The following is a 25,773-nucleotide window of genomic DNA, read 5'->3' as shown; positions in this document are numbered from 1 at the left end:
TTCCAAGCTATATTACTGGTAAATCCGTACACTGCAAGGACACTAATCTAGTTACTATTATTTTATAAGCGGTCACATAATGTAATCAGTCACACACAAAACGCGCTGTAATTTCAATAAAGTCGGAAATGGGAAAGTCGGAAGTGGACTCCCCTCCCTAGTCCGGTAAAGAGGACAAGAGGTCCACGGACTGGTCATAATAATTATCAAAAAAAATAAAAATCATTAGACATCCAAATCACTTTCAAACAACGATCCATTATTTTTCATTTCGCCTTTCTTCTTCTTCCTCCTCTTCTCCCTTTAAATATCCCCAAAACCCTCTCTCTCCTCTCTCTTCACTCTTGATTCTTCCATTGTTCTCCAACTAACTGCTGTTAGAGAGAGAAACTCATAAGAGAGAGAAACTCACAGAGGAGAGAGAAACTCAGAAGAAGAGAGGGAAACTCAGAAGATTCGATCGTCTTCTTCCGCCATGGGTTGCATTTCTTCGCGCGACAAAACTACTGGTGCTGGTCAGCTTCTACTCCTCTTTCTTCTTTCCTTAATTCTTGAACAAATTCAATTCAATTCGTTTATTTCTTTTTTTGTTTGTGATTTTTGATCCTGCATTTCGTGGAATTCGTTCAGTTCGAAATGATGATTTTGAGATTTTTGTTCAGTTTTTTGGTTGATTTCTGACGATTGAGGTGAATTTGTGATACTAATGATGCATATTTAGTATTATTTAGCTTGTTGAATTTCGAATTTGGAATATAATTTGAATGTATGATTGTTATGAAGTAGTTAACATTTCACAATAATTCTTGATTATTATTAATATGAGTAGTTACGATGCTGCGTTGTTCCTCAATGTTCAATCATTCGATTTAACTACTATAGGCTTGTATACTTTATAATATTGCTACTACTGTATTATTTTTGTTTTCTTGGTTTAATAATGTAAGTATTTTTTAAGGAGATATCAATAATTCTTGGAAGTTTGATTGTTGGAGTAGCTAACAGGAAAGTCGTGATTATTCGTGTAATTTGAGTAGTGATGATTCGATCTTGCATTGTTATGATTGCTGTGTTTTCTTTGTCGAATGTGGAGGCATTCTGTATATTCTTACCAGTAGATGTCAATAAGTCTTGGTAATTGATTCGAGTGGTAAAGAACTTACACTATCATGTGCAATGTGCAAATCAAAACTAGATGCAGATTTTTAACTGTCAATTTCTGTCAATTTGGCTGTCTAATTCGTCATTCATTTACTCGGAATAATTGTCCTGATGAGTTATGTGAGAGAACAGCTGTCACTTCATCCCAGAATGAGGTTCTGTTTGGTTTTTCAATGTCCTTTTTGCATTAGGTGTGGGGGGAGGGGGGGGGGGGGGTGGTGGTGGTGGTGGAGGAAGACACGGTAAAGAAGAAGGTTTTCTTAAGGGATAGTCGGATAGTAGGCATTTCACGTTTCTCATTCACATTGTTAGTGCTACTCTCTTTCATCATTTTTAGACATTTCTAGCTGGCAAATCATGTTTTTTCTCGTGTAATCTTGAACTTGATTTAGACTTTGCTTGGTAGTGTGGCTTTCCAGGTAATGTTTCCTGTTGGCCACAAAACTAAGCTGTTAAGGTAGTCTCTTGAACTTAATTTAGACTTCTCTTGGTAACGTGGCCTTCCAAGTAACATATTTTGTTGGCTACAAACCTTAGCTGTTAAGATAGTCTCTTGAACCTGACTTAGACTTTGCTTGGTTGCGTAACCTTTCAAGTAAATTTTTCCGTTGGCCACAAATCTAAGTTGTTAAGGTAGTCTCTTGAACTTGATTTAGACTTTACCTGATAACGTGTCCTGCCAAGTAACGTTTTTGTTGGCCACAAATCTTAGTTGTTGAGGTAGTCGTGTAGACGATGATAAGCTATTAGTATAAACATTATCGATGACAAGCCTTGTCAGTTGTCTCAATTTAAAAGTGTTCATGAGTCATGCCAGTTATATCTTTCATTAGTCTTTGGGTCTGTATTCTATAAAGTGAATTTATTTGGATTTCTTATGAAAGTTATCATGCTATGGGCTTTTGGTCAAAACTAATTGCCAAATGTCTAAATTTGTATCAGCTTGTCAAGAATTCGATAGTATACTTAGGTGAAATCATAGCATCAATAACATAGCAAATGAATATCGAATCTTCTCAAGGCCTCTTAATGTAAGATTTAAAGTGTGCCTCTCTGTACGCTTCCTAGCAATCATATTTAGTATGAGAATTTAAGGAAATAAACTCAAAATTGTAATTCTACTATGATCTTAAAAGCCTGATGGAGTAACAATTTTCCCAACTTTGCTGTTTATCATCCCTTATATGCCCATGTCTCCTCTTTGACCAACTGTTTCTCAAAATGTGTGCAATAATTGTCGTATGTCGCATTCGCGGAAGAACTTAATTGTTGGAAAGAAGTTGGTCCAGAACTACATTAAAAGGAAGAATGATCAACACGATCAAATTATAAAAGCATAACTTATTTGAATCAGCCAGTGATCTTGATGCAAATTCATATTCTTCGGTGCAAGGTCAAGGCAAGCCTGTAAATCTGAACGAATTGAAGAACATCTTAATAGTTTTAAGTTGCTCAAGTAATTGTATTTTCCAAATTTCAACATCAAAAGCCCTTCCTTTTTGCAGAGACAAAAAATGTATCTCCTTGATACAGACATACAGTTGAACACCATTTTGTAAGAAGATCTACTTCGTATTATTTTACATTACAATTTTAAAATTTAATGAACTTTTTCCCTCTTATGCATTACTTCCTCTGTTCCTTGAATATTGCAACATTTCCCTTTTATGGACGTGTACATTATTGCAAATTTTCCTTATGTGTGCATGATTTCTCCCTATCTATCTCCTCATCACTTGGGTCCTGCTTGTTATTCCTGTACCTCTCCTCATCAAACAGGCTTCTTAATATCTGCACACTTTATAAAGAGGAAGTATATAACAAAAACATATTGTCAAATCACAAACTAAAACAGTTACGATCATGTATGAGCTATTTCATCCATTTTTTTCTCCTCCTTTTATGTCATCATGCATATTGCATTTTACTGTTCTTGTCTCTCAGATTCCTAGATGCCTGATGATGCTATATGCTTTAGTGAGGCTTCTTGCAGATACTAATATTTTAACTTGTATGGTTGATTACTCACAATGTAACTACAAATACAAACCTACACAAGATTTAAGAAAATCCTCTCTTAATAGTATTTAGCAGATTTATCATAACATCCTGGTTTTGCATAATCAATGAATGGGATTTAGTGACACCATTTTGTACTTGTATAGCTGACCTGGTTTATATCACTGTAGACCTGATAATTAAAAGTATTTTATAATCTACTATCTCTTTTCACGCTACTTTTTCATTGATAATTCAATATATTTGTCCAACTATCTTCCATCACAACTACTTTGGATTGACAAGTATTCATACTAATGCGGGCCTGAGGTTGGAATCATTTCATATATCTTCTTGAGTATTCTGTTAAACTCCAACAAAAGCAAATGGACAAATTTAAGTATATGAAGTAGTGTCTTATGGGAATATCAATGAGCTCAATTAGAAGCTTATTTTTGCTTTTAAATGTTGGCTGAATTTTTGGCTCCAAAAATTTGGGGGATATACATGCTGACTGCTGACTGTCCAGATAATTACATTTGGGTCGCTGGAGTTTGGTAACATGTTGAAGAGAGTAAAGACGAGCTCGTTCAGCTGATAGATAATATGGGGCATATCTTTAATCTACAGTAAGAACTGGAGTTTAATGATGTAAAGTTGGGGCTATCAGTGATCAAGGTGACTGTCTGTTATAATGGTATTGGTAATATGCCAAAACAAGTAAAGATGAGCTGGCTCAACTGATAGATGGTGCTTAGTACCTCTTTAATCTACAGTAAGAACCAGAGTTTGATGATTATATTGATTTAAAGTTGGGCATGTCATTGTATCCCAGTGACTATCTGGTATAATAATTGTAAGTTGTGTATACACTTGCTAATATGAGAATGTACCCCTGTACGTGTATATTGATTACTGGATGCGAACGTGGCGTTAATCCTCTTCTTGATCCCTTTTGTATTTGTAGTTGTAGGACTCTGAACGTTAGAGTTTGAATTTAATCATGATAGAATTTTTAGCTCATTGTGTGATTAGGTTGATGAATTACAGTCCTTTCAGGTATTTACGTAGAGATTAAATGTTCCCCTCAAAAATAAAAATGTAGAGTTTAACTGTAGGGTATTAGTCTGAGGCGCTCCTCTTATGAATTTAATCACTTGTAGTCATTTAATCTGTGGATGAGTTGTACTGGTCTTTATATCATTGTTGTTTGTAGCTTTACATGTAAAACTAGCCTTTTGGCCCGTTCGATGCACGGGTTCTTACCTAAGTTATTTCATATGTAGGTATGTTTTTCAATAGTTGAAACTTTTGATATGAAATACGAAGTAATTGTTTCACTGCTAAAACTTAAAGGGGAAAAAAATGAGGGTAGAACTATGGAAAAAGATAATGAAATTTAGTTACGTATATATACATGAAGATTGTAGGATATGAAATGACATATTAGTTTAAGTTATGTTTTAAGTCTAGGAATTAAAAAGACAATTTTTATATAATTCAATTCATATGTTTATGTGAAGTATATTAATTGGTTCAACTTTATTTTATTATGAGGGAAATGAAACACTTCATTTTCTTAATTGAATTTGCAAGTTATGGAATACATTAAGACTTAAACAAAAAGATTAAAAGGGGTGACATGTGTCATATGTGGTATTGAGTGACTTGTGATGACATGTGTCATATGAAAAATTATGGTTTGTGTTTTTAAATACTAAGTATAGATATAGATATCTGGATGGTTGATTGTGTCTACTGCTCTATCTCTCTGCCTATATGCTTTTATTATTGTACTTTTGTTCATTAATGCTATTTTGCATTATCGTCCCTTTGAATCATTTCTTTGTTTTGTGCCTTGGCAGATAGTGCTAAGAAGATCAGAAAGCCAAAGCCATGGAAGCATTCTGAAGCAATTACTAGGGAACAACTGAATAGGACGCGTGAGGAATTCTGGGACACAGCACCTCACTATGGTGGCAGACAAGGTATTTGTTTGGTTAACATGCAATGCTCTTCTTTTAAACTTCATAATTATTGTCTTTTAAAGCTGTTATGGTCTTTGGAAGTTCATGCAATTTAGTGCTGCAATAGCTGCAATTGTATGTGTGGCTGCTTGAAGTTTCCTTTCATGTCTACACATTTTGCACTAGATGCTACTTGTGGTACCATTACTATTGTTATCTTCTGTTATGTCTGTAATCTGTAAGACCAAGTCATTACTTAGTGGCCGATTTGGGTAATTGGGTCTCTAAAACACTTCCAAGATGTCAAGATGGTTAGGAGGGGGGATATAAGGAGATATTGTTATATACAACCGGGTGCACGGTACACCCATGAGCATTTTGTTCTCATTTTAATGATTGTTTTTCATTTAAACATCAAATGAAGAGCAAAAACTAACTTTGGGTTAGTTGAGTGCACAATACACCCGGGTGTGTATAAAATATTCTAGATATAAGGGACAGTAGTAAAAGTAAGTGGTATTGGGAATTCCCTCCAGTAGTGCCCAAAAGTTGCAGTAAAGCAGTTAACACATCAATGCAATATTTAGGTGCAGAATTGCAGATCATGGTCAGAGAATTTGGCATGCACTTAACTTATACGAACTGTGGTATTTCTAACTCTTAAGGATTTTGATTGATGGTTCTTTGTAGGATATCTGTAGGATTTCCTTTTATCTGAGGGTGGTAGGTATTCTGGTTTAGACTGTACAATCACTAGATTTCATTAGGCATTTCTAGATGGTTGAATTAGCAATTAATCTCTATTAAATATGTCACGTGACTTCTTGTGTGTATGGTGGACATAAGTTGGAGAGCTTCTCCAGTGTCATCTATCCTGTGATGTAGTTTTGCTCCTATGAAAGGGGGATCTAATGTCTTCAAGTGTTTTGATTACTTCATAGTTCATCACTGAAATTGTTAGGCATTCTGCATTTTGTGTAACAAAAGAGTACTCCACTACTCCCTCTACGCTGAAATGCTTTCTGACTTCTGAATATCACCTTCCCTTCAGTAGTTGAAGTTGACAGAATTTGAAGGTTGGGAGAATGTTTGTTTATAAGTTTCATTTTGTTTTACTCTATCTTTAATGGACTAGGTTTCCGACTGCATATATTAGAATTAACAAGACCAAATGAATAATAGTAACGAAAGCTTGTATCTTTGATTGAAATGGCAAAAGGGTTACAAAATGGTAGGTTTAGGCTATTACTCTCTTGATAACTTTAGGTTATTACTCTCTTAGCAACTCTTGGTTACTACTCTCTCAACATAATTCCTCACAATTCACATAATACTCTACTGCATATGCTGCTACTACTTCTTATACAATCAAGCTAGACCACAAAGATAACAAAGATATTCTCAAATTAATTAAGCTTGCTATCAGAAATTAGCCCAGGTTGCTATACTCCCTAGTGCTTCCTTAATTAGTTTTGTCTCCTAGTGTTGCTCCTTGTCTCCCTATGTTGCTTCTTCATTGTACCGGGTCCATTACACTATCCTTGGTTCTTGGTAGAAAGCTTAATGGAACTTCTTTACTTAATCTGTAGAACTATTTAATGTAATTATTGTGTAGGATAGATTACTTGAGTTACAATTAGTAAAAGGGCTTGGAGGCTGGTAGAATGTAGCAAAGCTTTCGATTGATATTGATCATAAAATAAAAATTATCCTTACTGATGAGACAATTAATACTTGGTAACACCTACTCATCCTAAATATCATGCATGATCCTCTCTGATAAATTATTTCTCCAAGCTGGTTAAAACTTTTCTTGAGACTGTGTTCCCGGGGAGCAACTATAGATTATCAGATAGAGCATGCCATGGAGGGTATATGGTTTATGCTCCTAATCGCTTCTTAGGTAGGTAGGCAAGGGTGCAAGGGCTACAGCCACACTGACACTAGCCTGCTATTATGGAGTTTGCTAGTAGCCTAGTAGTGTCAGCACTCTGGAAAGGGGGATAACATGCCCACCTAAATCCTAAGTCCAATGACTTGGCCCTTGCATCACTTTATCCTCAATAATTTCTGGAAAGAAGATTCCAGAAATTGTACTCTGGTCTTGATGGAGGAAAGGCGAAGAACTTGTGAACTCATCTAAAGCTAGTCAAGGATTCTTGTCCTGCACGTGGTGTGCTATATGTCTGATCAATAGGGAGACAATTCGTTTTGCTCTGTTCTTCCTGGTGGAAGAATTGTGGACATTCCACATATACTACTGCCAGTTTTTGTAAACAGATCCTTTGTATTCTCTGGTATTTTGCGGTTTTTGGCTGTTTTATGGTATCTTCTGTAATATGCTCTTGCAGTCTGTTGAACCACCTTTTTTTTACTTTTATAATACCTCCACTTCCTACTATAAAACTTCTTTGAATTTTAATGTATCTTTCTCATTTTTGTGTGTTGATGGGGCATAATTCTTTAAACTTACCCTTTTCTTATAAATTTTTTTAGTAAGGCTGAAAAGCTAAATATCAATGTTTGAGATATGCTACACCTTTTTTCTCCCCTTTAATATCCATGTCTGGATACAGTTGGCAAATGGAAAGTTATTTGCTACACAATAGTTGCTCATGTTGTGTTTATGGTCTGTTGCCAAGTCAATATTAAGGTTTTAAGTTGATGATGGGGACTTCCTTTTGTGTTGTGTCATTGCGTCCTGTGACAAATTGTTCTGCTATCAAATTGATAATTCACACTGGCAGGATTTTTTCTTGTTAAGTTATTTCTAGCTTCTTTGTGAACAGACATTGAGATGATAATTGTCAGCTGCTATGATTCACATGTAATGTAAGGTTTCTTGCTATGATCTGCAAATAGTCGTTGCTGGGAGATTACCCAACCTTAGGTTATGTTCTCTATGTTAGATTTCTAGATATGGCCTGTACATGACTACCTCGCTAGTGATTACTGTAGGACTTCCCAATGTTTTTGTGTTGTGTTACTGTCATTGTGCTTCTCTAACTTGGCATCAAGTTTGTTGAATTGATAAATTTCTAATGGATGGGTTTCATATTTTAGGCTAAATGATGAAACTTTTCTCTTATCAGAAATCTGGGATGCACTCCGTGCTGCTGTGGAAGCTGAACTGAGCATGGCACAGGCAATTGTTGACAGTGCTGGAGTAATTGTGCAAAATCCTGACCTGACTGTTTGCTATGATGAGAGAGGTGACGTACCCATTCAGCTTTTCCTTTAACTTTCATTTGTGTTCTTGTATATCAGTATTACTCGTAGAACTTACACTGAAGTATTCAAATTGCTTTTACAGGTGCAAAGTATGAACTGCCGAAATATGTTATGAGCGAACCAACCAACTTGATCCGTGACAATAATTCTTGAGAACTGGAAGTTAAACCAAAACTGACAAGGTTGTAATACTTGTAAATCATGTAAATCAATACTATAGTGGTTCTTTTCATGTAGTCTAGCAGGAATATCTCTACAATTTTTTCTGCCATATATCCTATCGGAAATAGGCTCATTGACTCAACTCAGCTACTGAGGGTTGATTTTAGATTCTTCTGGAGAAACATATGGTGTACTATTCTACTTTTGTTGATTTGTTGCTGATTATGTGCTAGAGTTTACAGATCATAGGCTATTCAAGCAACTAAACAAATATACTAATTGCTCTTAGTCTGGTGGCAATTCTCACAGATATAGTATATCGTATGTGCTCAGCACATATTTCATTAGTTGTTCATAATGTTAGTAGTAACTAAGTTGCAATGCAGTACATGTTTATCATCTTTGAGGCTTGTTCGTCCTCTGTTTCTTCTCTTTTTAGTTGATTCTTTTTTTATCCACTTTCCATGGATAGACGGTTATGGTACGGAGAAATTTGTTAGTACTTGTATTATGTAAAGTGCAGCGATGCATATGCACGCTTAAAGAACCAAGCTGCAAATCAAAGATGCTGAGTATGGATGCAGAAATTTTGGACAGATTGAAGATACTGAAACAAGGTACTCGTATAGTCGGATATTGTTATGGTATGGATGCAGAAATTTTGCACAATACAGAGAAAACGATTGTCCAATCATTAATCTCAACGTTTGCAGTTTTAATTAATCAGTATAGTACATTCCATGTATGTAGTAATTGCTCGAATATCTATAATTAAGTTTGATCCTATATTTCCCGTACATTTGAACCATAATTTTGGGGCAAGCAATATGCAATTTATTAAAAATGCCATTATTTGAATCAACTTTTGGGTACACGAATTAGCACATGCAGAGTATCAGTATTGAGTAAAGAACTAATAATAATAACATGCTGAAGCAAGAGAACGATGGATCGGAGTGTTAGCAATGAAAATTTGCATTAATCACCTATATGATTACACGTGATCCCTAGAAATGATTAGCTACAACATTGCCTTAAAAATTTAAAATATAGGGAGTAAATTAAAAAGTTACAGCATGGAATGTGTACTTCGTGTATGTCATATTGAATGTCTGTAACAAACATCAACATTACAATTTCAAGCACAAGAAGCGATCAAATATATTCATTGATGATTGAATATCCTAAACCAAATGAAATATTTATCGGTCGGGTTGTCGATCAATTACCTCTTTAGGGGTTATTCATATGAGATTATATAAATGAGACAAACATATACAAATAGCGCCACAAAGAGAGTATAAAACTTATTCTAATGAACATAATGTTTGTTTACAAAAGTTACAATTGAAATTATGTGGTGTAGCATTTTTACTAGATTACTTAGGTTTTCTTATTTTGAATTGGATGGAACTGTGTTGTAAACTTGTGAATTTATCGGAGTTGAATTGAATTCAAGACTAAAATGATGTACGACGCATACTATAAATTTGGGTGGAGAATGTTATAATTATATTAAGTCTACTAATTCATACTTATGCAATTTCGAGATAAATTAGTAGGCATATCTCCCAATGGTAAAACTTGAGTCTTATAGAAAGGTTGAAACATCTCTTTTATCCTTATGTATCTAAGCATGTGATGAACTACTAGCTTAGCCACCACTTGTCCTTTAACATTCCCGGAACATGATAAATAATAATTGGAGGGCATCAAAGCCATCAACTAGAATATAGCCCTTGAAATGCCTCATTATTGCCTAAGTTAATAGCGTGTTAGGCCAGCCGCAAAGGTATTATAGATTTGCTACAAATTATCACACTTGGGAACAAATCTCAAACCTAAGCCCCAAACTAAAAGACTGCAAAAAGAAGGTTAATTAAATGAGTTTAAGTACAATTAACAAAGCTAATGTCCCTTGGGAACTAGACAAAAAAGAGGCTTTATCTTTGAATAAAAATGATTTCTACCACTTTCATATCTTCTCCATGATATTGGCATATTGCAATTGCTAAGGACTAATAAAGCAGGGAATAATTGGACTATCTGTTAAGTAGAAAGATTAGGAACACTGTATCTTTGGCCATTCATTTGGTAAAAGAGAGATTAGCTACAACATGTCCCACATATTATATTTGGAAAGCTAATGTGCCTATATTCATGTTACTCCACAAAAGTATTGCTCAACAAAACCAAGATTTACCTTCAAATTTTTGCAATTTGTCACTCCATGAACCGCACAATAATACAATATTATACATACTCTCCCCATGTTTTAATAAGGGCATGTTTTCTTCAGATTATTTTCAGTTCACTTCAATTCAGTTCAGTTTCTTATCTTAATTTATTTCTCTCATAAAATATTCAGTTCAGTTCAGCTCCAATAAGTTCAGTTCAATCAATTAGAATAAGTCTTTACTGACTTACGAAATGCGGCCGTAAAATGTTACACTTTCATTTTTGTCAAAAAAAACTACATTTCAATATTATTAACCCCACTATCTTCTTTTACAATTCTTTAATACTCCAACTACCCCACTTACTTCTTACTTTATTTAAGTCAATAAAATTGTCTAAAACTATTTGTCAGTTAAAATGTAACACTTATTAAAAACACGAAGGGAGTATGAGCGGTATAAAACTAATAAAGGGTAAGTAGGACACCACGCCATGTTACATGTATGTACATGTTAGGGGATTATATCAAATCAGCTCAGACTATTTAAGGTAATTTGAGCGTAAAGCATACATATCAAATCTTAAAGTATTCAAATAATGACACCTTTTTTTTATACAAAAAGAATGTAGCATTTAAGAAAGCTAATGGAAAAAAAAATTGAAACCAAAGTAAACCAAAATTCAGTTTAGTTCAGTTTAATTTTAATTTATCAGTTCCTAATTTTCTCCTCTCATAAAATATTTAGTTTAGTAAATTAGAATATGCCTTAATTTGTTAGCATCATCTAACTTTTATAAACCAAGATGCACATTGATTGTCAAAAATTAAAATAAAGCAATTGTTGGCTTGTAGCATGATGCAACAAAATGAATTGGACAAAACCTCCAAATCCAGTAATATAATTTGGGCATAGCAAGAGAATCCTAGGAGATCTCAAAGTTTGACTTCTTAATCTTATTTATTTAATTAATGATTCTCTACTGATATCACAACCCTCTGAAACTTTGCTGCTAATCTACTTTTTTTTATAAGAATTGCATGCCTCTTACAACATGCAGATTAGAAGATTAAAGAATATAAAAGGCATATATATTTCCTATTTAGACTAGTAATTAAGTGCTAGCCTTTCACAACTCACAGGGTCAAGAATCAGGTATTTTTATATATCAATCTAGTCTTATTGTTTAATTTTTTTAGGAGGAAATATATAAGTCTCGTGTATAATAAAACAAACATCATTTGGGTTTAAAGGGGATATCACAATTAGAGAATTTATAAAGTACAACTAGTACTAAACAATCCCTAATAAATAAAAAGTACATATAGTAATCATTTGCCTCTGTTATTAGGTTGCTTTGTCTAAGTGTCCTTCAAGTTAGTTTTAATTCATTCATTTTAATAAAATTATAAGAAAAAATATGTTTCATTTGTTAGTATATCATCCGTGAAGCAAATTATGTATGTTGTAGGTCATTGTATTCCCCACAACTCAAGTGTTGTTACGTGTGGAGTTGATAAATCTATCGATACGTTAAGACCGTACCGTTAGTTCTTCAAAATTCGTTAAATATGATCTTTGAGAGAAAGTTCTGCTAACTTTTATAGTTATACGGAGTAATTTTTTTCAAAAAGTAAAATAAATGTCTTATTTGACCACGATATTCTTAGTAATTATAAAATTCTTCATTTTCAAGCTAGCTGTAGATATTTAGAGAGTAATTTGACTTTGTGACCTCAAGATTACAATGTAAATTCTTCGGCCGGTCCACTTACACAAAGCTTGGTGACATCTTTCATGTATGTACATTGGTACATGCATATCGGCAAATGTAAGCATTTTCAGATACCATAATCCTTGTATTTGGTCCGTAAGAAAGAGGACAACACAATATGGATGAATGTTGTTGGCATCTTATGTATTCAGGCATCCCATATTAACATGTCGACGGTGTAACCAATAATCCTATCAAGTTCATATATTGTCATCTTCTGCATTTCCTATAATTGGACAACGCCCATTAAATACTTGTATTTTACACTTGTTTTGTCAACTTGCACTTTCCTATAATTGGACTAGGAAATTGAAGGATACTGACCAAGTTAATTATTGATAAAGATTGGGGAAGTGTCTATATATCAAAATCAAATCAAATTACATGTATATATATTGTTACTTTTTGCAACTCTTTAACACAATATAAGAAAACATATCAATCTAATAATTATTGAATTTATGCAAAAATAATCGTTAATATTGACTTCATTGACAAAAATACTTCATAAAAGTTGTACATAAACATTTGGTATGAATGAAGGTTACGAAAAACACACATATACACGCATTGAAATTGAAATATACTTAATGAATACAACCAGTAGTAGTAGTCTTTGAGTCAATTGATAATAACAATTGTCTTATTTATCTATCGTTAAAATGTCATTGCTGGTTAGGTATGTGCAAACATATTTTTGTCAACGAAATTGACGGTTTATATTTTATCCACAAATACATTTAAATCAAGTTTTTTAAAAACTATTGCTATGCATAGCATTTTTTTTTTATTTTTATTTTTTATCTGTATACTTGTATGATTTGCCTTAGATTATTTTCTTAAAATTAGCTAGGAGCTGAGTTTAGCAACATGGTTATTAATGATGTATTGGGATGATGGGTAAGAGTTTTTGTTGGACATGCACCCTATGTTTCTTTTTATTAATTCAATTTGCAATTTTCAATTTGAGAAGAAATAAACTTCAATCATTAAGAAATAAAAATTGAGTTAATAAGATATTGTAAGGAGTTTGGTAAGTGTTACAATTATTACGAAATGAAGGGAGTACTTCATTTATCTTTTATAACTCCTTACTCGGTTATTTGGAAGAAATTAAAATGCACAGTAGATAAAATTCAATTATACATTAATATAGACTTTTATCCATGTGTTATGTGTAGTTTAAAATTAAATAATAAGGAGTTAAACATAAAGATAAAAAAGGGACCATATTAATTATTTATAAGTTACCTAGAATTAATGTCACATCCTTTCAACTCCCACATAAGATTTGATCTTGAGGTCGCGGTCACTATTAACCGATTGATGTTTCTGTTCAACAGTTAGCAGCACAAGGTGCCTTCAATTCAACAATTTTTTTTTTTTTTTAAATTTTATTTTTTAGGTCAATCATCTATTTGTTCAAAATTTAATGCTTCAAAAGTTCATATGCTACTTACCATCCTACGTACCAAAAAAAATTTGGTTGCCAAATTGGTAAGTTATTCAACACAATTATTATATTTGGTCCCCAACCCTCCTTTTAGATTACCAAATTTTGAATAACTTTCCCCCTGCAGTAAATGTACGAATAGGACAAATTCATTAAATTAGACATTATCTTGAAAATGTCTTTGAGTGTTTCGAGTTTTGACATCAAAATTTTAGGGGTGAGTAAATTTTTTCCAAAAAAAAAAAAAAAAAAAGAAAAAGGATGAGTAAATTTTAGGCAATAATCGAAATTGGAATTGAAACCTACATGCAAATTTGCAAGCAAAATTTGAACCACCTATTCTAGTTTCAAGTAAGTTTGACAAATTCTTATTTTTCTTTTGGTTACTAGGTCTCCAAAACTTTGTCCAACCACAAATAAGAGAATGAATATTTATGTTAGGATCAAGGGCTCACTTGTAACAAAGATAAACAATAATAAATATCATACAAAAACTTTTAAGTGGAAAATATCTTCTTTGTCAAAGAGAAGTACAGTAAAAGAAACACAAACTTTGCACTAGGATTTCAATCAATGAGTGAGACCGTGAGATAATGATGCAGTCTCTCAAGATTTCACAATTTATATGCCTAAACATGAATTATCTCTCTTAGAGTTCTCTAACCTCTCTAATTTGAGAATTCAACACCGAGCAACATAATCGTAAATAATTTTTTTATATTAGGGTACAATATTCTCCTAACCCTAATAGACTAGCCACATGTTTCCAGGCATATATTTAAGACTACACATCATGTATTATACACTACACGATAATGTAAGTGATGTAACGACGAATGTGGATTGAAAAACGAGACATTTAACAAAGTTGAACTAAACATATCCTAACTTAATTTATCAATAACTTATCATACACACATTCTAATGATACCACCAATATTAAGATTAACATCACTAAGCACAATTTAATGTCCATTTAGTAGGTGGCCGTAAATGATGGTAATGAGCGAGAATGAATTTGTATGTAAATTTACCAGGTAAATCAAGCTTCATTCCCATGATAATGCTAGATTACCCAAATTGACCATTCTTCTTTAGAATTTTTCATTTCCATTTACTATCTTTTCCAAGTGAAAATGGATGGTTTTCATGGTAATTAAAAAAACATGAAAAAACACATGTTTGAGGATGAGATTGCAATATCATGGAAATTACAATGTTAATTTCTTTCCTAATTTAACTTAAAATCTATTCTTTTTATCGGCTACCAAATGAGCCGTTGGTAGAGATTGAAGGATATCTCAAGTGGTTAGAGCTCCCCTTTCTGATTTTAGGTAATCTTGGGATCGCTTCTCATCACTCACCCGTGTGGCTCTCTAAACACCAAAAAAAAAAAAAAAAAACCATTGATACCAACGAACAATATTAGAGTCATCAACGGCATGAGCATGGTACAAAACCACACCATAACCATACCCTAATTATGAGTTATGACTCTTAAATAACTTTTGGTCAATCTAATCCAAAAATTCCTCATTTTTACCCGTGCAAAAAATGACCTTGAGTATGGTCTAAAACTACCCTTAACCAGACCCCACAACACTGTGGACCCCACATGGCATCCAACGGCTAGGATGCAGAATCCACGTGGATTCTGAGCAAGGTCCCACCTTTTCTCTCTCTTCTCTCTACACTCATCTGCTCGCATTGCTACTACACACTACACTAGTTGCCTTTGCTTTGGTGGTGTTTGTTTGTATTTCTCTCTCTTCCTCAATTTCTCTCTTTTCAACTCACCGTCGTTCTCAACGCAGAGTTCATGTGAAAGTTACAGAAAAAACAGAGTATTAGAAAGATCTGGGTACAATTAATTTTCGGTTGAAACCAACTATTGATTTTTGTTTTTTTAAAGTAACCCCACTTTGCTTCTGATTCAGGTGATTGTTTTCTCTCTTTTTCTTTCTATTTCTATGTATTTCTTAATCTGCATTTTTCATTGGATTCTACACCATTTTCTTCTGATTTAATGTGGTTATGTATGTGTTTTTCTTTTATTTTGATTGTTTTGCAAGTAATTTGTCTGTTTTTGTTAATGTGCCAGCTTTGATTTTGCTGCTTAATTTGTTTTTTTATTGTATATTTTTTTGGCAGGGTGAAGAATATTTTGCTGGGTTTTTAGTGCTGAGCTGTTATCTGATAAGTTTTGGAACCCTTGATGCTTAATTTGGTTATGATTGTTTAATGGGTTTTATTGATGTTTGATATATATGGTGTTTTTGTTATGGTGGTGCATTTGATTTGAATGAAAATTTGAGAAATTATGGTTGTTGTAGTGGGAGGGGAGTTGATCAAATTTGTGGGTTCGACGTCGATTTTTGAGTATAGTATTGATTGGATAGGATGATTGAAGTTGGAAGTGGGGTTCATGAATGTGATGCAATTACTGTGGTTGAATTGGTGGGTGGCAATATATTTAGTTTGAGGGAAAATTCAAGAGGAGGGTTTTGGGGTAGTGTTGGATTTAAAGAAAATGCCTAACTATTTGCTTAATTTGGAAAATTTTGTGCATCTTGGTTGTTTGCTATTTTGATCATGACTAGGGCTGTTCGTAATCGGATTCTCAAGGATGCCAATGGTGATATTAGTGATCATCTGCGTAACCATATACACTTGACTAACTGTATTCATTTGAAAAACCATATGCATAAGCATAGTCCCCTATTGCATGATAAGTCCCTTATGAGGGACCTTATTGTGCTTCAGAGGTCTCGTTCTCTTAGGGATCCTTCGGCTAGTCCCCCACCGTGGCATTCTCCTGTCATAGCTGATCTGCTTTCTAGAGATGGGGAAAGGCTTGAGAATGGTAGAAGGTCAACTGGTGAGCATTCAAGGGATGGTAGAAGGTTATCTCAAAGTTCTCCGCCTCTTGAGAGTCTCGAGGCTGGGGGGACTAATTTCCAGGCAGCATTAGGCAGTGAGCACAGTAGCAAGAGTGGAGCTTGGGATGTCAGAAGGGATAAGGAGAAAGAATCTAGCCGAAAGAGTGACCTATCTGGAGGTAAACAAGGGACTCAGCCTTATGACAATGGGCATGAAATGTCTCAAGGGGTATCAGGAAATTCCGATAGAAAAAGCAGAAAGAGTACTGCAACAGGGAAATATAGTCAAGAGGGTAACCCCAAAACTCTGTCGCAGCAGTTGCATGAGATCACCATGGATAGTGATGGTGTACTTTCTTCAAACAAGCATCCTAATGGGAGGCACTCGAAAACTGAAAAGGTATTTGAAGAAGCAGAACCTAGTGTTCGTGGCACCTGCAGTGGTTTCAATAAAGTGAGAAGGCGCAAGTTCAGGAGAGTAAAAAGAGCACCAGGTGCTATGCCTCCGAGGGATAACAGGCCTCAAAATGATGTATCTGTGGCATCAAATTCATCAGTAAAGGGTGTGGTGCAACAAAGGCATCCCATGGGAGAGGAAGAAGAGGAATTAGGTGACCATAATGTTTCAAGGGGTCCACGAAATGGGTGTGGGATACCCTTTAATTGGTCAAGGATTCATCATAGAGGCAAAACAATTCTTGATATGGCTGGCAGAAGTTTGTCATGTGGTTTGTCTGACCCAAGGTTAAAAAGAGGAGGTCAAATGCCCCAGGGAAGAGATGCTTCTGACTTTCCTGCAGCATCAGATCAGTCGAGCTTTTGTAGTAAGTCTGATGCTGAGGCACTGCCTTTACTGGTTGATGGATCTGAGAGCTCAGATAATGCTGCTTGGGCCCATGATTACTCTGGGGAGCTAGGCATATTTGCTGATAGCCTTTTGAAACGTGATATAGAGTCTGACCTTGCTTCTGAAGCTAGGTCTGGTGACCAACGCAAGCTAAGAGGGGGACGCCGTGCTAGACATCAGAATTTGACGCAGATATACATGCCAAGAACATTTAGAGATTTGGTTGGCCAGAACTTGGTTGCACAGGCTCTTTCTAATGCCATTGTTCGGAGGAAGGTGGGCTTGTTATATGTTTTCCATGGGCCTCATGGAACAGGGAAAACATCATCTGCAAGGATATTTGCTAGAGCTTTAAATTGTCAGTCACCTGAACATCCTAAACCCTGTGGCTATTGTGGTTCTTGCGTTGCACATGATATGGGTAAAAGTAGAACTATAAAAGAAATAAGTCCTGTAAGTAATTTTGACTTTGAGAGCATTATGGATTTGTTTGAGAATATGATGTTGTCTCAGCAAGCTTCCCAGTACAGAGTTTTCATATTTGATGACTGTGATACACTTTCCCACGATTGTTGGAGTGCAATATCCAAAGTCATTGATCGAGCACCCAGGCGTATAGTTTTTGTCCTCATATGTTCGAGTCTGGATGTTTTACCCCATATAATTATATCCAGATGCCAGAAGTTTTTCTTTCCCAAGTTGAAAGATGCAGACATTATATATGCTTTACAATGGATTGCTACTAAAGAAGGTTTAGACATTGATCGAGATGCACTGAAGCTTATAGCATCCAGGTCAGATGGTTCTTTGAGAGATGCAGAAATGACGCTTGAGCAATTAAGTTTACTTGGTCAAAGAATCTCAGTGACACTAGTGCAGGAGTTGGTAAGTTAGCTATGAACATTCATTTAGATACAATAATAAGAGAATATTTTTGTTTTGCATCTAATTTTTTTTTTTTATTTATTAATGTTTAATTTTGCAAATAGTATATAATCAAGGCTATTACCTCATTTGATATTCATAGTTTGGATACATCTTTTGGAGCAATTGATCAATACGTTGAAGATGTTAGATGTCTAAAAAAATTTCCTAGAGCATGTGCAATACCTTTCTAGCTTTCTGTATCCCTTCATCAGTTTGTGTATCTATATCACTTGTTGCGCATACATATAATGTATTGATTATTAGTACAGTGATAGACTGATAGTGATGTTGATGCTTTAGCTTGGAAATTTCAACTATTGCAAACATTTAATTACATTTATTTATTTTAATAATTACATGGATTTTCTCCCTTAATATTTAGGGAGATGTGAGAGAGCAACACCAGAAACCTAGGGTTATCCTAAACTTATAAGTGTAACTATGCCTAAAAGCGTTGACCGTCGTTTGATTTCTTTTAGGCTTTTAGGGGTTTTTATTGAAGAAATTCATTTTTTATATAGTGGTCTAGCTATGTATAGTGTGCTCTTGTTCTATCCCTAATATTCAATGGCCTCATAATTTTGAAAATCAGTATTTGTGTGGGAGCAAGAAACATTAATTCATCGGAACAGTTTAGAATTTTCTCTATAAACTGCAATGTGAATGGATTTGAAAAACTTTAAACTCAAGTGTTTTGAGATGCATGGCTTGGGTCATTGTATGTTATTCGCAATTTTGTGCCATTGAAAAGGTAGCTGTTCAAAGTCCATTTAGGATCATCAGCATCACATGAGCTTTAGCTTTGTCTGAGTTGCTTACTTGCTTTATAGCAATGGTATTAATGGAGAATCTAGGCTCACCCTGGATAAGCAAAATAAACAAAAGAAAATATATTTAAGAAAATAGTGGTGGTAGATATCATAATTACAATAATATATGGTAGATGTAAGGAAACTTCAAATACTTGGGGGACAACATGAATTCTCGTGGAAAATATCTTTGACAGCACAATTTAGTTTTGCTATAACAAAATGTAAGTATGGTTGCATTTATACACATTCCATAATAAAGACTGGTCCTTTATTCGAATAACTTTCTGATACCTTGATCAGTTGACCTAGGTAATATTTTATTTGCATGCACCACACACGTATAACTCTGTAATGACCTGATAATAGCAATGGTCTTTTCAGCATTCGTCTGATGTGAGAGTCTGTATTCTGTCAAATCAAAACTGTGGCTTACAATAAACAAAACAGTATGACTGTATGAGTACCTATAAGGCAAAAAAAATTGATTCTTTTTGTGCTAAGTAATGAAAGATAATGATGAATTAGTTGCTTAAATTAATTTGTTGGGCATTGTCAATGGCTTTATTTACTCTGTACTGACATCGGAAATTTTTTTCCCCCTCAGGTTGGTCTGATCTCTGATGAGAAGTTGGTAGATCTTCTTGACTTTGCTCTGTCTGCAGACACAGTTAACACAGTCAAGAATCTGAGGGAGATTATGGAAAGTGGTGTTGAGCCATTGGCTTTGATGTCCCAACTGGCTACTGTTATTACTGATGTGTTAGCTGGTACATACAACTTCACAAAAGAAAGACGTAGAAGAAAATTCTTTCGGCGACAACCATGTGAGGCTAGATCTACTCTTCCCTGCCTAGTATTACAAAGCCTTTATTATTGATTGTTAATACTCTGCTTGTCAGCTTGATAGACCTTCTGAAAGTCACGTGTTTGTATGGAAACACCTTTTATTTATTTCTGTATAGAATTACTTTTAAACTTTTTTTTTTTCCAAATGGGGTACCTTAATTTTAATATTTGATCAAAAAAATCATTTTCCCAGTGCTTAGTTCTCTCTCTCTCTCTCTCTCCCCCCCCCCCCCCAGTTTTTTTACACTTTTCTACCTTTGAGCCTTCATTGAAACCTAGTAAAGATGTGTTTGCATAATTTGTATGCTTTTCCATGCACAAACCAAAACAAAAATACACTTATATTGTCCTTGACCTGTTACTTATGAAGTAGATTAGTCTGCCTTCAGGGGCAATATAGTATATACCTATTACACTTGCCCTTGGTTTATCATCACAGTCAATGTATAGCAGCTGGAAACTGTTTAATTGCATTGACTAGCACAACTTATTGTTGAGACTATACATTTAAAATTTTAAATCAATAATATTGAGATTATCCAGGCCGGCCAATAGAAAAATAGTAAAGACATTCTGAAGAATGATACTCAATACAAGGGGGTTGAGATTCTAGGGTAGGAGTGGTCAGGTTGAGTTGGATGGAGAAGAGATATAATGGACAGAAGATAGGTTTTAATGGTGGTTTTTGTTGAGGTGGGCTGGGGAAAGCTGAGTTAATATATTAGAGAGGAGGAAAGAAAAACACGGGCAGAAGTGAAGAGAAGTCCAAAAATTAAGAATAAAGAGGAAAATCTATGTCAATGCTGGAAAATCGACTCTTTTTAGCCGTAAATCAGAGTAAGGTATTACCCCGCAAAAAAAAGTTATTGTTAAAGATATTGTGCAAAAAGTAAATATAAAGGGAATTCCCGCAACAAGTGAGTTTTAAAGGTACTCTATTGCCATTCTAATTTTATCTTCATCATCATTTCAATAATGATGTCATCAACTCTTCATCATACGTGTAGCTTTTCAATATTATTTTTTGATTGTATACTTGCACTTGGTTCAACCATATGGGGATTAATGGTTCATTAAGATGACTCCATCAAATGAGAATAGGCTTCAATCAGTTCATTATACCCCCACCCACATTTGTAATATATCTCGAATGACCTATTGACGTGATGTCAGGTTAGGTAGGTGGTAGTAAATTGTGCTAATGAAATGAATTTGTATGTAGATTTGGAAGGAAAATTATCTGTCAATGGCCACAGTAATGCAAGTTTACCCCAAAGTATCTCTTTCTCTCATAATAGCAAGTCTAGGGAGGAACTACAAATTGTTGTAGCTTGACTTGACGCATCATATTATCAAACTAAAATACTTTCAAAGCCACAAACTCACCTAATGGATGGCTGCATGCCTGCACTTAATCTTGAGTGTGTTTCTTCTTTCGCTCTTTTTCCCCCAAGCGTATAGCTTTGTTGCGAGTTCAGATTCACTTTGTTTCGCGTCTCCAACGGTAGGCCTGTTGCTACATTTTTCACTAGATTTGTAGGCAAGCCCTTTTAATCCACCATTGGAGTTGCTCTTGATTTTTTTTATTTTTTATTTTTTATTTTATTTTATTAATTTATTTATTTATTTCTTATTTTTTATTTTTTATTTTATTTTATTTTATTTATTTATTAATATTTTTTTTTTTGACTCAAGAGTTGCTCTAGATTTTCATTACCACTTGAGGGGTGCTATAGGATGGTAATGGAATTTTATTATAAAGGAAAACACAAGTTTGGGGATGGGGTTGCATTATTGGGCATTAGGATGATTTTCTTACAACGTTGCTCTTAAATCCATCCTTGTTACCACCAATTATTACCACCGCCTATCAAATGGACCATGAGTGTTTAGTGCATTACAACTTGCTTAACTGCTGAAAATTGCTCTTTGCCTTGCTAATTTTTTGCTAGTTAAGTAGTTATTGTTGCTTGCTATTTTATTGCTTGTCCTGGTACTAATGTAAAATAAACTTTGTTCAATTGCTACAGTATCCAAAGAAGATATGGAAAAACTTCGCCAAGCATTGAAAACTCTCTCAGAAGCTGAGAAGCAGCTGAGAATGTCCAGTGACAAATTGACCTGGCTAACAGCTGCATTGCTTCAACTTGCTCCTGATCAGCAGTATATGTTGCCCAGTTCCTCGGCAGAAGATACTAGTTTCAATCACAGTCCATTGCTCCAGAATGATGGGAGAGCTGTGACCAGGAAAGGTGGAATGGAGCGTGCCATAGTGTCCAATAATGGGAGGCGTTTTTCTACTGAAAGTGGAATGGATAAGCATTATGAAGGCAGCCCTAGTGGTACTCATGAAGGTAGCAAGGTATCTGGCAACAGAAGGCAAGGTGTTAGGGTTGCTTCTCACGAGACTTCTGCATATGATGATATGGGACCCAATGGGAAGCGAGGTAAAGGTCACACAGAAATTGAAGACATCTGGTTGGAGGTGCTACAGAATATTCAAATTAGCTGCGTAAAAGAGTTCATGTATCAAGAAGGGAAGCTGATCTCTGTCAGTTATGGTGCAGGTAATGGCTTTCCTCTTATGACCATGTTCCATGTGCTGGAATTGTGGTGATGTGTTTACAATTTTCTATTATTTGTATTGGTATAATTTTCTTAATATCTTTCATCTGAAAGTGGAAGTAGATATTGTTACTAGCATATAATCCTCCCCTTTTAAATAGTCTGCTTTTATTTAGGTGAGAATATGTGTGCACCTAAAATATCAGTGCACTATTGCTCATCTTTTAAAGAACCAAGGGAATTGTACATGTCAACTTTAAAAACAAATACAATAATTAGTAATTCCTTGATTTATACATATTTTGGAATGAGAGGGTGTACTAACAGCCTTAAAGAATACACACAAACAGATAATTAGTTAGCTACAGGGTGGGTCACTTGACATGGAATCATTATCTCTTCACAAAATTTGAATACAATGTTACTAGTTTGATTTCTTATTTTGGTCCCCTATTTTTGAGACCATGTACTTCAAGTATGTTCTTTTTTGGCCCCCTATCTTTGAGGATGTTAGATTGCCTGTTTCGTAAAAAAAAATGTGTCTAAGATGTGGGGCTGTTATCACATACTTAATCATCGATGGACAATATATATATAAATTTTGTGAATCTATTAGGAGCTAGTGTTTGTGGCACTTCTCTGTGGGTTTAGTTGTTTGACTGACCAACTTTCTTCCATGCAGCTCCAACTGTTCAATTGTTGTTCAGTTCACTCCAGACCAAATCTAAGGCAGAAAAGCTAAGGGCTTATATATTGCAAGCATTTGAAGCCGTGCTTGGCTCCCCAGTTACAATTGAAATAAGATCAGAATCAAGAAAAGATGCAAGGTTAGGTGGTCATACACCACTTGTCTTGCCCACAACTGAGGACGGATATGGTGGTTCTAGCAGAATGATTGCAAAGAACAAGGGTAATTATGGAACTAGTGAAATCGTTGAACTAGCAGGTTCTCCAAGGGAACAAAAGTTTAGTGACCATGTTGATATTCATGGAAAATCAGAAAAGAGAGATTTGCGAGGAGCTCGGGCTGGTGAAACAGTCCCATCATTCAAACATCCTGACTCGTCTGCTGTATCTGAAAGAGGAAGATTTGGGGAGGAAAATCAGTGTAGAAGCCTGGTGAGAGGCAAAGTTTCTCTTGCCCATGTGATTCAGCAAGCAGAGGGATCCTCCCAACGCAGTGCATGGACAAAACGCAAGGCTGTATCAATTGCTGAAAAACTTGAGCAAGAAAATCTGTATGTGTTTCACAATGATATTTTAATCTATCTGCTATTTCATTCATGTTTTATTTTCTTAGTCTTGGTTATTTCTTACCAAAATGGCATCCTTATACTGTTTAAATATCTGGAAACAAATCACTGTCTTATGCCTACAGAAAGCAAAGTAATTACTAAGACAGTATTATGCTTAATTCATACACCCTCTCCCCAATAAATCACTGTCTAGCAAAGTTTGAACTGTTACCTAGCTTAGCAAAATTCGGTAAAAATCACATTCCAATTTTATGATTTAAACACACCGCATGAGATTCACTGACATGAGAAATGACTGGTTCTGTGACTGATTTGTTGCGCATATGCTGTATATCCGACTTCCGCAGAAAGTTGAGTGACTGCTTTCTGTTACTGATTGGGGCTAGCTTGTGTGTTTGAATGGATAGGAATTTTCTTTTTTATCGATTTTATCGATTATCTTTTTCCTGCATCAATTAGGGATTGTTATGTTTTAACATTTCAAATTTTCTGTCTTTCAGGAGGTTGGAACCTAAATCAAGAAACTTGTTATGTTGGAAACCATCACGAACAACACGACGGAAGGTAATAAAATCAATACTGCATTTTTTTTTTTTTTTTTTTTTTTTTTTAAAAGTTGGGTTGGGAGGAAGGGCTTGTATGGTCAGAGGGAAAAGGTCATAATAGTCAGCTCAATGACTAGGAGCAGTTTAAGCATAACTAAATGCACAATGCAGTTGTCCATCTACCCTGCCGTCAACGTCTCTGGCTCTCTGCTTTTAAGCCATGAGCTATGCTTAAATCAACTTTGACTACTTTTATAACAAACAAGAATTTTGGACTACATCTGTGGTTTAGTAGCGCTATTCTGTTTATAGAGGGTCAGAGGGAGGACAGACTAAATTAAGTGCTGTTGTTGTTGTTGCTATGAAGCATTGGAGTGGTGAGGGTGATATAATCAAACGAGGATATTGTTTCGGGCTTGAAATTGAGCATGATGGGGGGTCTGCTTGTATTCCTATATATTGATAAATGTCTGCATTTTTTTGAAGAGATGCCCAGTTTGATTCGTCTGCTTATTAAATTTAGTTTTAGACTTTTAAAGTGATTGTTTTTGCGTTATTTATCTTCCCATATCATCCTTTTTCTACAAAAACTAGTTCATTTGACACACTTATAATTTTAAAAGTGTATTGAAACAATTTAATTGCATTGAATATACTCATATTGCAAGGAACGATATATATATTTTTTGATTACTGGAGGTCTGAAGAAATTCAGTTCCCTTAACTAGAATGTTTTCAAAACTGTTTCTGACCATACTAATAGATTTCTGATTCATCAATGTCTGCAGTTATCAAGGTTAAAGATTCGGGCACGAAGACCCCATTCATTGCTGAAGCTTGTATCTTGTGGAAAGTGTCTTTCTTCCAGGTCTCCAAGGTAAATGACTGTAACGGCTGTTGTGGCTTCCCTGTGCATCTGTAATTGTATTTTTAGATTTATCTGCCATCTTGCTGCTTATAATTTCAATTTTACCACTTTAGATAGGCTATTAATAAATCTTGTTTCAAAATGTTAGGAAATTCGTAGCTAGGTAGGGTGCTAGGCAATAGAAGTAGAAGATATTCCGTAGCTCAGTTATTGTTAATTTTTCCCCCTTTCTGTAATGCAGCTGTTGTATGTTAGTAACATTCATTCATGGCAATAGAAATCATCAAATGCCCGAGTTATAGTTC

General features: G+C 34.8%; 2 protein-coding genes across 5 annotated transcripts; both read left to right on the top strand.

The window, feature by feature from the left end:
* Nucleotides 1-224: 224 nt before the first annotated feature.
* Nucleotides 225-8,760, top strand: LOC145612170 (uncharacterized). Of its 2 annotated transcripts, none has more exons than XM_081667547.1 (4): nt 225-509; nt 5,025-5,147; nt 8,219-8,338; nt 8,440-8,760. In XM_081667547.1, the coding sequence occupies exons 1-4, from the start codon at nt 476-478 to the stop codon at nt 8,508-8,510; spliced, it is 348 nt and encodes a 115-aa protein (XP_081523673.1). In that variant the 5' UTR covers nt 225-475; the 3' UTR covers nt 8,511-8,760. The 2 variants fall into 2 exon arrangements, with proteins under 2 accessions (XP_081523673.1, XP_081523672.1); XM_081667546.1 differs by having other exon boundaries at nt 225-515.
* Nucleotides 8,761-15,657: 6,897 nt separating this feature from the next.
* On the top strand, nt 15,658-25,773 carry LOC145611652 (protein STICHEL-like 4). Of its 3 annotated transcripts, XM_081667000.1 has the most exons (8): nt 15,658-15,860; nt 16,075-18,534; nt 19,993-20,212; nt 22,265-22,801; nt 23,482-23,709; nt 23,800-24,037; nt 24,556-24,619; nt 25,389-25,773. In XM_081667000.1, exons 2-8 carry the CDS (start codon nt 16,516-16,518, stop codon nt 25,479-25,481), a joined length of 3,399 nt encoding a protein of 1,132 aa, XP_081523126.1. In that variant the 5' UTR covers nt 15,658-15,860; nt 16,075-16,515; the 3' UTR covers nt 25,482-25,773. The 3 variants fall into 3 exon arrangements, with proteins under 3 accessions (XP_081523126.1, XP_081523124.1, XP_081523125.1); XM_081666998.1 differs by having other exon boundaries at nt 23,482-24,037; XM_081666999.1 differs by lacking the exon at nt 15,658-15,860 and adding an exon at nt 15,886-15,959 and having other exon boundaries at nt 23,482-24,037.

The sequence above is a fragment of the Chenopodium album genome, chromosome 24 (genome assembly GCF_948465745.1).
Source record: "Chenopodium album chromosome 24, dcCheAlbu1.1, whole genome shotgun sequence".
Classification (NCBI taxonomy): Eukaryota; Viridiplantae; Streptophyta; class Magnoliopsida; order Caryophyllales; family Amaranthaceae; genus Chenopodium; species Chenopodium album.
The sequence above is the reverse complement of the archived record's forward strand: the minus strand, read 5'-3'. Positions and strand labels throughout refer to the sequence as shown.